Source organism: Erpetoichthys calabaricus, chromosome 10 (assembly GCF_900747795.2).
Source record: "Erpetoichthys calabaricus chromosome 10, fErpCal1.3, whole genome shotgun sequence".
Taxonomy (NCBI): Eukaryota; Metazoa; Chordata; class Cladistia; order Polypteriformes; family Polypteridae; genus Erpetoichthys; species Erpetoichthys calabaricus.
In genome coordinates, this window is record NC_041403.2 from 117,530,338 (window position 1) to 117,544,866 (window position 14,529).

Sequence of the window (14,529 nt, forward strand, 5' to 3'; positions counted from 1 at the left end):
TGTTGATGCAGATATTACGTCCAGTTGACTTATTTAATTTTTAATGTCTTTTGTATTCTTCTTTCAGCGAAGACCTAGGTTTTCGGCTTATATCTGAGCAAGTCAGTCACCACCCTCCCATTAGTGCTTTTTATTCTGAAGGTCAAAATAAGGACTTTATTTTCCATGGGTCAATCTATCCAAAACTCAAGTTCTGGGGGAAGAGTGTAGAAGCAGAGCCAAAGGGAACAAATACACTAGAACTGCCCCAGTAAGTTATTCTTTAACAGTTCAAACTCTGGCCATTTACAATGAATATATTCAAAGAATAAATACTAATAAAACTATTACATTTCTGGAGAATCTATTTTTTATTGTTACAACCTCTATTTATTGTATACACACAGTTATGTTTGTTTTTTATTTTTTTTTTGTCTAGACATAAAGAAGCCTACACATGGACAAATCCTTCTTGTTGTGTACATAATGTTATTTTAGGAAAACTTTGGATTGAACAATATGGGACAGTTGAAATAGTTAATCACAGGTAATTGAATATATTAATACTCAGATATGTGTTTTCTTTAACATTTTTTGACAAATATTTCATGAATGGCTACCTTAAAGATCTGACTGTCCTCTCACTAGAGGACAGCTACATGTGCCAGGAATTATTTAATTGTTTTAGCCTTAAAATAAATGTATCAGTAATGGCAGGCACTCAATTTTTGGTCCTATGACCTTTTAAATGCTATGAGCCCAGATGTTCACTTTTTGCATGTGTTTTTATGAAATATGAGATGGTTTAAGCTCACAAATCTGATCTTGCAAGTGCAATCCTAAGATACATTTTTGTAATGAGAGCAGAGCTTTGGTAGTACAAGACTGTTTCTGATCATAGAAAAAGCATGTTTTTACAACCCTGTTAGTATATGAATTTATGAATATTTAGTACAATTTTTTTTTTTTTACATTTTCAGTACTGGAGAGAAGTGTATTTTGTACTTCAAACCTTGTGGACTGTTTGGAAAAGAACTGCACAAAGTGGAGGGATACATACAGGACAAAAAGTAGGTGATGTTTATAGTTCCACACACAGAAGTATAAATGCAAGGTGATGTACTCCCTCAAATAAAAACTTTTCCGCCTTATGTTTTGAAAGTTGTATTCATTAAATGTTAAACAATAAATTCTAGATACTTTTGCACTAGCTAGAAAGTTTTGCTGTACCAGCCGTATCACAAGAGGGTAAGAAAAAAGGCTAATGAACAAAAGTACTGCTTGACATGGTGTCGTACAGGTTTGTGTTGTTATCTTGTAGATGGAGAGACCTGGTTTTAAATCCCTGTCAAGGTACTATATGTGGACTTTGCACCTTCACTCATTCTTCAGTTACTGCTATTCCCTCCAACATGCCAAAGGAATGCAAGTTAGGCTGAGGATAGCATAGAGAAGTGTTTGACTTTAATAATTGGGAGGAATAATTAGCACTTCTCATTTTGGCATATCAGAAAACTTGGGATGTCTTCAAAAGATGCAAATATACATTAGATATTTTACTTAACCAATTTTATTAAGGCCTGGTGTGGCAGTTATTTATTTGCTAAAATAGTCATCTACATATGTTAGTGAAAACTGTATATGAAATTGTAATTAAACTTAAACTAGCTAAGAATATTTTCCACATCCTGTCGTCTGGAAGACGGACAAAGAGTCTACTTCACCCAGTTGATTATGTTTTTTTCTCACTTAAACTCTGGTAAGTGGAGCAGGAGTATAAAGCACCACACTTCAGGACTAATAATGGCTTTTACCCTTCAATTCATTATAGATTTCTGAGACCAGCCTAACTTGCATTAATTACAGAGAATAGTAATGAATCGAAAAGTCACTCTTGACTCTTGCCAAATCAGGCTGCTCAGTTTCAGACAGAATGTCAGCCAGAATATAGGGTAGAATATTTCTGGAAAGGTTTTCTTATTTGAAAAGAATCATAGAATATCAAAGAGGGGCCCTGCTTTATTTTTCTTCTTTATTTTTACTAATGAACTCAAGCTGTATCCAAACACACAAATTTCACAGTATACACTGAGTCTCACTGACATATCCATTGAATTATAACATCAAGGCATCAGCATATTAATATCCTAATTCAAGTAACATAGAGTAATTTACTTTAGTCATTCTGTAAACACAACTGACTGTCTATAGTAATGGTGACATCTACATAACAAATAACATGCTTCTGAGTCATTTACACCACACCATCTTGCTACTCTGTAGTACATTCCCTTATCTTCCACACACCGTGACAGAATTCCTTCCTGTGCTAGCTGAGCTGATTGGCTCTGTCTTTCTTATATTAACATAAAATCACATACAACAAAAACAAAAAGTGTAATTTTGATATACCGGGATGAAAAAAACACATCTAATGTACAGTATATGTGTGTAAGCTAGAATGTGTATTTATGTATAAGTGTGTATATACATTGCCCTCCATAATAAATGGGACAAAGATAAGTTTTTCTTTGATTTATCCCTCAACAAATTCAGACAAAATTAAAGCATGCATTGCAGACTTGAATTTAAGGGTATTTGCATACATTTCAGTTACACCATGTAGAAATTACAACACTTATTCTACATGGTCCCCCCATTTTAGGGTACCATATGTTTGGGGCATGTCATGGTTGGTATATTAAAGCAGTCATATTTAGTACTTTGTTGCATATCTCTTCCATACAATGATTGCTTGAAGTCTGAGATTCATAGACATCACCAGATGTGGAGTGTAACTCTGGTGATGCCCTGCCAATCCTCGTAATGCAGCCATCTTCAGCTCATACTTGTGACAGGGTCTTGTCCCCTCAAGTCTTCTCAGCATATGGAAGGTATGTTCAGTTGGAATTTAAATTGGGTGACTGGCTTTGCTATTCAAGGATTTTCCATTTTTTAGCATTGAAAAACTCCTGTGCTGCCTTTGCAGTATGTTTGAGATTATTATCTTGTTTTAGGGTGAAGCACAGTCCAATGAGTTTGAAGGTATTTAGTGGAACTTGAGCAGATAATATGTTACTATGCACTTCATAATTCATTGTACAACTGCCGTCGGCAGTTCCATTATCAATGAAGACAAGTGTGCGAGTACCTGTAGCAGCCATACATGTCCAAGCCATAACATCCCCACTACTTTGTTCAATAGATGAGATTGTATGCCTTGGATCTTGGGCAGTTCCCTTTCATCTTCACACTCCTGTCTTACCATTACTCACATACAGGTTCATCTTTGTCTCATCTGTCTACAAGACCTTTTTCTAAAATTCTGCAAGCTCTTTTAAATAGATTTTTGCAAACTGTAATCTGGCCATCCTGTCTTTGTGGCTAACTGGTTGTATTTTTGTTCTTGAAGTCTTTGGCGGATTGTAGTCTCTAACACATACACATGTGCGTCTTGAAGACTGTTTCTGATCTGTTGGACAGATGTTTGGACTTTTTCTTTACCATAGTGAGGATTCTTCTGTCATTAGCAGTGGAGGCATTCCTTGGCCTGCAAGTCCCTTTGCAATTACTGAGCTCACCAGTGTGTCCTTTCTTCTTAATGATATTCCAGACAGTTGATTTAGGTAATCCTAAGTGTTTACCAATGTCTCTAATGGTTTTATTCTTGTTTTTCAGTCACATAATTGCTTCTTTAATGTTTCATTGCCAAAGCTCTTGTCGTCATGATTAACAATGGCAACTACAGATTCCAAAGGGTAGAAGCAAACCTAGGTGTCTTATGCCTGCGCTAATGAAAGAATGAAACACATCCAAGTACTTACAGACTGAAATGTATGCAATTTAAATTAAAGTTTGTAATATGCACTTTAATCTCGTCTAAACTGTTTGATTTGTCATTTTTAACTGTAGAATAGAGGAATAAATAAAGGAAAAGTGTGTCTTTGTCCCAAATATTGTGGAGGGCACAATAGAAGAAAAGTAGAGATTTAATTTCACAGTTGTTACAGTTATTAGCAATGAATACAGACATTCTCAGCAACTTCTCAAATAAGTGCACTTCATGTTAAAACAGTGAGACTTTTATCTTGATTTCTTAGAATGAAAGTGTGTTATTGGACTTGTAGCAAAAAAGCAAATAAACTAAACTAAACTAATATTGGAAAGTACAGTGTTTTTGGAGTCTGGGGGACTCATAGTTAAATATTTTATATTTTTGGAATTTTTACTAAGCCTACATCTGAGAATTGCAGTGTACAGTCTATAGTACAGGACATAGCAATAATTAGGCATAAAACTTTGTATGGTACCTGCTAAAAACGTTCCATACCTGTGAGGTCTGCTGTAATAAACAGTAATTATGCATGTTTTTGTGTGTGTCTTTAAATGTCTGTCAAATGTAATGGTGCAAGCATTTTCATTAACATTTCCTTCATTGGTGTTTCTTGTGTTAATTTAATTGCCATGGAAAGAGCACTGGTCCATTTCAGAGCCCAGTCACACTTGGGCAGATCCTCTTTCTTACACACACACACACACACACATAGCCAGTTTAGAATTGATAATTACCTTAACCTGAACATCTTTTCAGATATGGGAGGAGGTACAGAATACCCAGAGGAAAGCCCACATACAATATCCAGGGTGGAATTTGAAATTGGGATGCTGGATCCCTAAAGTAATAGAGCTAATACTGTGCTTCCATGCCACTCCAGTAGTAACACAGTGAAATCAAAATAGACTGAAAATGTGAACTTTTGGTATATGTAAGTACACTACTTTAATCTTTACTTACATTATAAAATCATGCAATTTTTTTGTAGTAAGAAGAAGCTCTGCATTATCTATGGAAAGTGGACAGAATGTATGTGGAGTATAGACCCCAACACTTATGACACCTACAAAAAGACTGAGAAAAGGGGAGTTGAACCACGGAAAACTAAAACGGTACACTTAGTAAATTTATGTTATGTATGGTTTGATGATTTAGTGGTGCTTTTGGAACCTTAGATCTAAAGGGAGTTCCAAAGCAGTCTCAGACTGTAGCAAAAACTATGCATAATGACTACATTTCCTCTGATTCATTTTACTATCAAAATATTTTTGATAGTAAAATATCCTAATTAAAATGCACTTGTACTTTTAGTTAACATGGATTTTGTTTTGTTTCATTTTTAGAATGAAGAAATTGACAAATCTGAAAATGATGAGGCTGATGACATGCCTGAAGTTCAAGAAACTGTGCATGTGGTACCTGGAAGTAGGCTGCTTTGGAGGATAACTTCTAGGCCACCAGACTCTGGAAAGGTTAGAAAGTAAATAAAGTGGTAAAAGTTTATTTTTTAGTTTTTTTTACATATTTAAATATTACATTTAGGATATGTTTACTTCTGAATTATTTTTTACATACTGTTATTGTATAGCGAAATATTAATTGACTCATTCAAGTTTTGAAACGTCATATTGTAGTAAAACAACATGGCAGTTCACAGGGCACAACTGTGCATAGACAAAATTTTTCCAAATGCAAAAGAACTGCAAAACAGAAAACTACTGGGATGAATGGAGAACAGGGTAAATATGTAAACTACACATAACATGTTTGAGCTTCAGACTCAGGAACTGTGAGGAAGTGGTACTAAACACTGCACCACCATGCTGCACTTTAAAATATTAAGTAGGTTTACATGCTTTACATTGATGCCTTACTCTGGTAATGTAAAAGCATTATACACATTTTTTTTGTTTGTTCTTAAACTGTTTTTTAAGGAAGTGTTTGCATGCCTTATGATTGCTAAGTTTTATTTACATAAATATTATTTATTTAAACAGAGCATGGTAAATGGGGAAAAAAACAACATAACAAATATTGTTAACCCCTTCCCTGTCTGCCAGAATTTAAATAATGGGCTCACTCTACTGAACACTAAAGTGTTTACACTATTATAAAGCAGCAAAATGTAAAATAATAATGCAATACTGTATATACATGGCTGACTACACTGCATACCTGTAACATGATAGAACTGTAACAATCAGAATGTCAAAGTGTATAAAACAGTGGTCAGACCAACATTGTTTTATGATTCAGAAACCTGCGCAGTTTAAAAGGTGCATGAAAGGAAACTGGATGCTACAGAAATGAGAATGTTGAGATGGATGTCTGGAATAAAAGAGCTGATAAGATCAGGAAGGAGAGAATCAGAGGTACAGTTAAAGTTGGATGAAACTCAAAGAAAATACAGGGAAAAGATGTTAAAGTGGTTCAGGCATGTCATGAGTAGAGAGGTATACAATGTGGGAAGAAGAATCGTTGATATGGAGGTGTCAGGACAGAGGAGAAGAATATAACCAAAGAGAAAGTGTATATACTGTGTGAGGGGGATCCAAGGGAGAAAGGGTTATAGGTCGAGAAAATATCCAACAGGCAACAGTGAAGGATGCTTGTCCAGTATAGCGATGTCTCATGAAAATGGTAAAAGCTTTAGATGAAGAAGAATAAGGAGTGAAAAAGGACATTCTTATTTTGTATAAGTTGTGCCTAGCTCAAGTTAGCACTTGTACGGCACACTTAACTTGCACCAAAAATGTAAATTTCACAATCATTAATCATTCCTTGAAAAATGTTTATGGGCAGAAATTAATCTACAATATTGAGTAGGGAGGCATTGATTTTTTTCCATAATTTATATAAGACCACAACGCAGCATGTCACAAGCAGCCCCGGGGGAGGGGAGGGGGGAATAACTCATTCACTACAGCTTTATTACTGGCAAATATCAAGAAATGAAAAATGAATGAAATGAAAATAACAATTTATTTAAATTGTATATCCGGATAACCAAACCTGGGGGTTGGCTAGCAAAGCGAGCAGGGGGCAGAGCCCCCTAGTTTAAAATATAAAAATGTCACATAGGGCTGGGCGGTATGACCAAAATTCTGTATCACGGTATTTTTCAAAATTATACCAGTTTCACGGTATTCAACGGTATTTTATCCCCATGCATGAGTGGATGTTAACCACATTTTCCATTGCAATTACTGCAGTAGACTGGCTAAGAATACAAAAACATATTTTAATGTGCACACAAGTATTAATACAGGTTTGTATGGCCCTATTAAGTGATAGTTTTCAAGGGGGTGGCACTAATGAAGAGAAGGAATCACATTGCATTACAGTTGCAGTCAAAATTTAGAACCATTTTATTGAACAAATTTTGCAAACAACTTAAAACTATAATTTTGACAACATATTTTCAACCATCTAAAGTGGCATTTAGACTTAGTAAAATATCCAGAGGTGCTTGTTAAAAGTTGTATTGCACTGAACATGTCTTATAAAAGGAATAAAGAGTAAATATTTTTTGTAAACCAACTGCACTTTCTGTTAATATTATCAATCTCTGTCCACTGATACGTTAGCTAAATGGATTGTAATGGTGTTGGTTATCTTGATCCACCGCTTGCTTTTTTTGTCGTAGGCAGTCCTCTAGCAAACGTGTCTACAAGTGACGTCTGACTCGAGTGTCCTCTAGCTTTTTCAGTTTTACCTGAGGACATGGAGGGTGCCAATCTTAGTTCCATACATTCATGGTACTCCTAAGCATGTTTGCTGCTAAGGTGGTGCAGCAAATTGCTCGTGTTACCACCTCCAGCAACAACTTTAGTTCAACAGCATTTGTAGTAAATAGTTGTTTGGTCCACATCGGACCTTTTAAAATCAAAATCTCCAGACAACAGACGTGTCTCCTTTTTTCAGCAAAAGTTCTTCTGTGTCATCATGTTCAACTTTATTGTCTGCTACAGCTTCTGTTACGGAATGTTCTCTGTCCATTTTCACCGCTCAATACCTCCACTAACGCATGTACTCCGTTGCATGCGTGTTTAGCGGTGTAGCAGTGAAAAAAATCCCCCCTTAAACAGTTTCCCGCTGCGCCACGTTCCGAACGTTGTTTAGGCTATTTAAACCGGTATTGCGGTATAAGAAAAATCCATATCATAACACAAATAAAAAACAGTTTTCGGTATGAACCGGTATACCTCCCAGCACTAATGTCACAAGTAAAAACAAGTGAAAGACTTTTCTTATTAACCCTTATCCATTTTATGCAGCCATGTAAAGCATGGCGGTTTTGTGGATATGTCCAAAAAATGAAGTGATATTTGGCATATCAATAAGAAGAATGGCATTACTTCAGAGCCTTAACCATAGGTGTGCCTGCTTTGTTGCAGGTATCTTATACTGTAGTATAGTTCCATAGCTTCAAGTCTCATTTCCCCACATCTTGTTAAAATTAATCTTTCAGAAATGAATTTGTTTTATTTATGGGCAGAAAACTCTTTTCTGTTAACAACACTCTTGCCAGTAAATGTTGAAAAGCAAAATGAAGTGTTTAATTTTTATTCTGAAGTCTGCTTTTATCTTGACATTTTTACACATGTATTCATTTTAAATGGTTCATTTCTGTACTTTAGTATTCTCATCAAATATAAATGCAGCATTTCTGATATTCTCTTGTGCAGTTAATCTGTTTTTGCCACATAGGTTTGAAATTTGTAAATAGTGTGAAATTGCATGGTCACAGCAACACCATTGTGCCATAAAATGTCGGTCATAAGCCTACGACCATATAAGACACTGATAGTCAGTGACAGAATGTTTATGATCCTCTTCTGCTGTCCTCGGACGAATTATATTTGTTCTTTATTATGTTAATTTGCAATTGAACATTCACAAATTTGTAATGATGTTGCGACAAGATACACATACTTCAAGATAGCCCCCACTACAGAATGCATGGAGAAAGCATTGTCATAGTATAATTTTTCACAATCACATTTCAAAGACCTAATCAGCTGAAGTATGATGGTACTCAGCGCATCAATCAAATTAAAACATTATTAAAAGTTTAGCCACATTTCAGTATAAGTTAAAATAACAATGCATTTATTAACATGTAGAGCAATTATTATTCAGTAGAAGGGGAAACATCAGCAGTACAATCAAGAATTCATTGGGGTTCATTTGTTTCAGATGTTCAGAGTGATTTAAAATGTATAATCAAATAAGATATTTAGATGATCTTCTAATCAATGTTTTCTTCAACTTGTTGATGAATATACTTATTATATTATTATAATTATTGTGATCATGAGTACAATAATAGTTTTTAATGATAACATTCTCATAATCATGGCTGGGTTTAATCTTGAACTTTCATCCCACTGAAAGGTATAGCTGCTTGTTTAATAATATAGAATAATCATTTTAAAGTTTGTGCTAAATATAAATGATATACTAGTTATTTTTTCTATACATAAACAGTAGTTCAAACTTAATTACAGTAATCCCTCGCTATATCGCGCTTCACCTTTCCCGGCTTCACTCTATCGCGGATTTTGTATGTAAGCATATTTAAATATATATTGCGGATTTTTTGCTGGTTCGCGGATTTCTGTGGACAATGGGTCTTTTAATTTCTGGTACATGCTTCCTCAGTTGGTTTGCCCAGTTGATTTCATACAAGGGACGCTATTGGCAGATTGCTGAGAAGCTACCCAACTTACTTTTCTCTCTCTCTCTCTCTTGCGCTGACTTTCTCTGATCCTGACGTAGGGGGTGTGAGCAGGGGGGCTGTTCGCACACCTAGACGATAGGGACGCTAGTCTAAAAATGCTGAAAGATTATCTTCACGTTGCTACCTTCTGTGCAGCTGCTTCGTGAAGCGACATGCTGCACGGTGCTTCGCATACTTAAAAGCTTGAAGGGCACGTATTGATTTTTGATTGTTTGTTTTTCTCTGTCTCTCTCTCTCTCTCTCTTTCTCTGCTCCTGACGGAGGGGGTGTGAGCTGCCACCTTCAACAGCTTTGTGCCGCGGTGCTTTGCATACTTAAAAGCCAAACAGCCCTATTGATTTGTTTGCTTTCCTCTCTCTTTCTGACAGTCTCTGCTCCTGACGCGCACTCCTTTGAAGAGGAAGATATGTTTGCATTCTTTTAATTGTGAGACAGAACTGTCATCTCTGTCTTGTCATGGAGCACAGTTTAAACTTTTGAAAAAGAGACAAATGTTTGTTTGCAGTGTTTGAGTAACGTTCCTGTCTCTCTACAACCTCCTGTGTTTCTGTGCAAATCTGTGACCCAAGCATGACAATATAAAAATAACCATATAAACATATGGTTTCTACTTCGCGGATTTTCACCTTTCGTGGGGAGGTCTGGAACGCAACCCCCGCGATGGAGGAGGGATTACTGTATTTATTTTGTGTGATTATGAATAATGTAAACATGCATTACACAATGCAAAGACAGGGCAATCTGTAAGAGAAATGTGTGGAGAAATTAATCTAAGCACATTTCAGTCTCTACTGTGAAGAGGAGACTTTGTGCTGCAGCTTTGACAGTGTGAATGGTAGTAAAAAAAGCTTTTCCTTAAAGGACAAAATAGGGCCAGGAAATACTGGCTGTGGATGACTGCAGCCTTATTGAAAGTCTTCTGGACCGATGGATCAAAATTTGAAATCTTCGGTTCATCGTGCAGGGTGTTTATACACTGTCGAGTTGGAAAAAGGAAGGTTTCTCTGTGTGTGACACCAACTGTCAGACATGGAGGATGAAGTGTGATGGTGTGGAGTTCTTTTGCTGGAGGCAGAGTTGGTGACTTGCACAAAGTGACTGGCATTCTGAATCAAAAGGGTTACCACAGCATTTGCAGCACCATGCAATACCTTCTAGTCTTTGTCTAGTAGGTCAGGGGTTCATCCTACAGCAAGACAATGACCCAATACATATCTCCAGGTTATGTCAGAACTACATTAAAAGAAAACAACAAGAAGATACACTTCAAAACATGGACTGGCCAACACAGTCTCCAGACTTTGGATTGTATTGATTTTAATAACAAATAACATTCCATACAAATAAGTCAAGTTTTACAAAACTTGGGTTCAAAACAAATCAACCACCACCCATGAGTTGGAGAGCTAGGCCAACAGAGTAAAACTTTAAGCTAGTAAATTAATAAATAATTAAAAATAAAAACAAAGGAAAAAAAAGGGGGAGAGAATCTGCTTTCTCAATTAAAATGCTTATTTTAAAATGTTATTGAATAGTTCCTGCCAGGTTTTGAAAAAGTTTTGTACAGATCCTCTAAGTGAGAATTTGATTTTTTCCAATTTCAAATAGTATATAACATCAGTTACTACCCACTTACTTAAAAGAGGTGGGTTAGGATTCTTCCAGTTGATGAAAATAAGTCTACGTGCCAATAGTGTAGTAAAAGCAATTACAGTTTGTTTGTCCTTCTCCACTTTAAGCCAATCTGGAAGTACACCATGATTACAACATTTGCAGGTTGGATCTTGCCCTGAAAACATTTTGGACAATTTTAAACGAGAGATGCGCTCGATATATAATTTTAAGTTGCTTTGCGCATATGGAGCTAGAGTGAATTCTGTGCTTTGCTACCTTCCACTCCTTTTCCGAGATGTTGAGTGAGAGATCCTTTTCCCACTGTACTCTTGGATCTTTGAAAGGGAGGGACAGTAAAATGGTTTTACTGTATATATAACAGAGATGCTGTCCGAGTCCTCAAGACTGATCAATTTTTTTTCTGGCATAGAGGTAGGTGGGATTTGTGGGAACTTCTGCAACAGAGTTGGGAAGATCTTCCTGATCAATATTTATTTCCCTTATAGAAAGAATGCAACATGTGTGCTTAGCTATTATATCAGCAAATGGTGGTTACTTTTATGAATCAAAAATTTGAATAAAATTTTGTACACTTAAGGATTGATTGACTTGACTTTTTTTTTATTTTCATTGTTTATTTGTTCTATGCTTTTCATGATACATTAAGACCTTAAACTGCATACATTTTCATAAAAAACGAAAAAACTGTGGGGTTCTAAAACTTTTGACTGGTAGTGTACATCCCTGTTTTCTGCTGCTACATTAAAACCAGTATTTTTTATTGAGCTGATCGCACAAGACAAACAGTCATCTTATTTTAACTCTAGGCGAGAACTGTGTGAGGAGTAATGTGCTATATAGGAGTAAAACATGACCAATGAAAACAGAACATGCAGCAAAGCTTAGCTGGAAAGAACAGAGATGAGAATGATCAGATGGATAAGTAAAGTATCAGTGAGTGGGAGGAAGTGAATTACCAGTTAAGAGAAGGACTTTGTTTGGAGGTAACAGTGGTTGTGCTGAGTAGAAATGGATTATGGCGGTTTGAGTAGGATGAGGGAAAGGCAAGGCATGACTGGATGAACACCACTACTAATAAAAAGAGAAATCTGAAACAACTATTCCCTTTTTTTCTTCCAGATGTACAATTTCACACATTTTGCTGTCACTCTAAATGAACTGGACTCAGATATGAAAGATTTATTAGCACCAACTGATTGCCGTTTACGCCCTGATATTCGAGCAATGGAAAATGGAGACATGGGTATGAATTTAAATACTTTTGTTGATTTGTTTTAGTATTGAGTCACCTTTTTATTTTCTAAAGATCAGTATTTTTGTATTTTGTTTTACTGTGGTCTCATTATGCACCCAATATAGAGATATCATAAGTGAATTGGCTCAGACATATTACTAGTCGTCATTGGTGGTCTCTGGGGGGCATTTGGACAACCTTCTCTACTAACTGTGGACGTTTTACAGATGAACGCTGGAACTTCATCTTCACATATACTCATTAACTCCTTCTGTAAAGTAAATTACATACATGTAGTTTAGGGTAACAGTGCGCAAGTGATCATTCCAGTAGCACCGAGTGCAAATCGGGAAGTAGCCATGGTAGACAGAGCACCATTTCTTTGCATGGTACAGTCACCTACCGTCACATACTATACGTAGAAAAAAGATTTGATAAGAGTTTTGTGTTTGATCCCGCAACAGAAACCTGTAATTAGAGTCTAGTTTTAATCCAGTTATTTACTATAGATAACAATTTATAAAACAGGGTGACTTGGAGGCAAAGTGGTTAGCATTTGTACCTTATATTGCTTTTGGAGCTCAGATTTTCTTCTTAGCCTTGTCTCATGTTGTGTGTTTGTGTGGTTTGGTAGTATGTATGAATGTGTCCAATGAGCTACAGGGGTACATCCTTGGGCTGATTCCTTACTTGAGCTCTATGCTACAAACAGGCTGTACATATTTTACAAAAGATCTTTGAAGGGTAGACTTTTTCCCATGCATCAACTAGTAGCATTGTGTGCACATAAAGTTCTACCCTTTGGAAATGCAGTAGGGCAATGGTATTACAGAAGCCTGATTTGATTAAAATATTAGTTGCATATTGCTTATTGAATGAATGTAGCACAGAGAGAACGGCAAATATTCTTGTAATAATACAATATACATCCATCCATCCATTTTGGATGGGAAAGCTGTACCTATCTGTGCTATCACTGAGTGCAGGGCAGGAGCAATCCATAGACTGTGTGAACACACACACACACATATTCGCTAGGGTCAATCTAGCAGTGCCAATTCCCGTAACCTGCATGACTTTGGACTGTGGGAGGAAACCCACTAATAAGACACGAGTAAACTCCACATGCATGAAGAGTGCTAGTCTCGTTATTGCAACACAGTAGCACTACCACTGCACCACCATGCTGAATATCCAAAACAAAATACTGCAAAAATTAATCATGTTATTAACACAGTTCAAGTAGTGATTTAAAATTGTTTTCTTAAGGTATCTCCTTTGATTGGTTAATTTGGTTCCCAGTGATTTACCCACCCAATTCTACTTATCTAGTTGGTTTAACCAGTACAACTTTGGGTTTACTTATTTTTGCATCTGCACTAATTCCTTTTTAACTCACTTTTTCTATTACATGCATGATTTCCTCCAAACCAAAATATAAAAATGATTATTAGCATACTCATTATGTTGGATGAGAACATTGATTCAGATTAAGAAACAATTTTGTAAAACTAAGGATATCTGTAATTGCATAAGGGGGTTCACATCCATTCCAGCAGTATTGTATACCAGTAATGTTGGTTTGGCTCTTGACGCTTGATTCATTACAAATATGTGTTTACTCTCTTTATCATTAGCTGTCACTAGAAGACAAAATCATACATACACACACACAATATCAGTGGCAAACAAGCGATGTCTTTGTGATAAATAATTGCAAAATAACTGAATTACATTTTTTGAGTGGAAGAAATAAGCTTCCATAACCTATAGTGCCTTTCAACAGGGTATTGAAAACCTCCTCACTCTTGCATATTGAAGACCACATCTGTGTTTTTAATGCTGCTTTTAAATAAAAACACTATTAAGGTCCTCTGCTGCAGAATCTTTCAAGCAATAAATATTGTTATTAGCAGGCTATTGAATGTTGCCAAATGTAATGATTATTATTTGTGTTGTTGCCTTTGTGTTTCTCTGCTTTAGCATGCTGCTTGTCAGTTTATTTTAATTTATACCGGATAGGTATAATAAATGTAGAATTGCAGTAAAAAGTCTGAACGTGACATACATATAGTGTGTCATATAATGTGTTCATCTGCACAG

At 36.0% G+C, this 14,529-nt stretch overlaps 1 protein-coding gene across 3 annotated transcripts in view; it reads left to right on the forward strand.

Moving 5' to 3' along the window:
- Positions 1-14,529, forward strand: part of osbpl2b (oxysterol binding protein-like 2b) — a 43,887-nt gene that overhangs the window by 24,924 nt on the left and 4,434 nt on the right. For 2 of the 3 annotated variants that reach the window (XM_028811787.2, XM_051932823.1), the window contains exons 6-11: positions 68-250; positions 419-526; positions 960-1,049; positions 4,803-4,926; positions 5,158-5,286; positions 12,312-12,435. In XM_028811787.2, coding sequence (XP_028667620.1) covers positions 68-250; positions 419-526; positions 960-1,049; positions 4,803-4,926; positions 5,158-5,286; positions 12,312-12,435 — 758 coding nt within the window. Of the gene's footprint in view, positions 1-67; positions 251-418; positions 527-959; positions 1,050-4,802; positions 4,927-5,157; positions 5,295-12,311; positions 12,436-14,529 lie in introns of all 3 variants that reach the window. The other variant, XR_007936083.1, reaches the window with a different exon arrangement.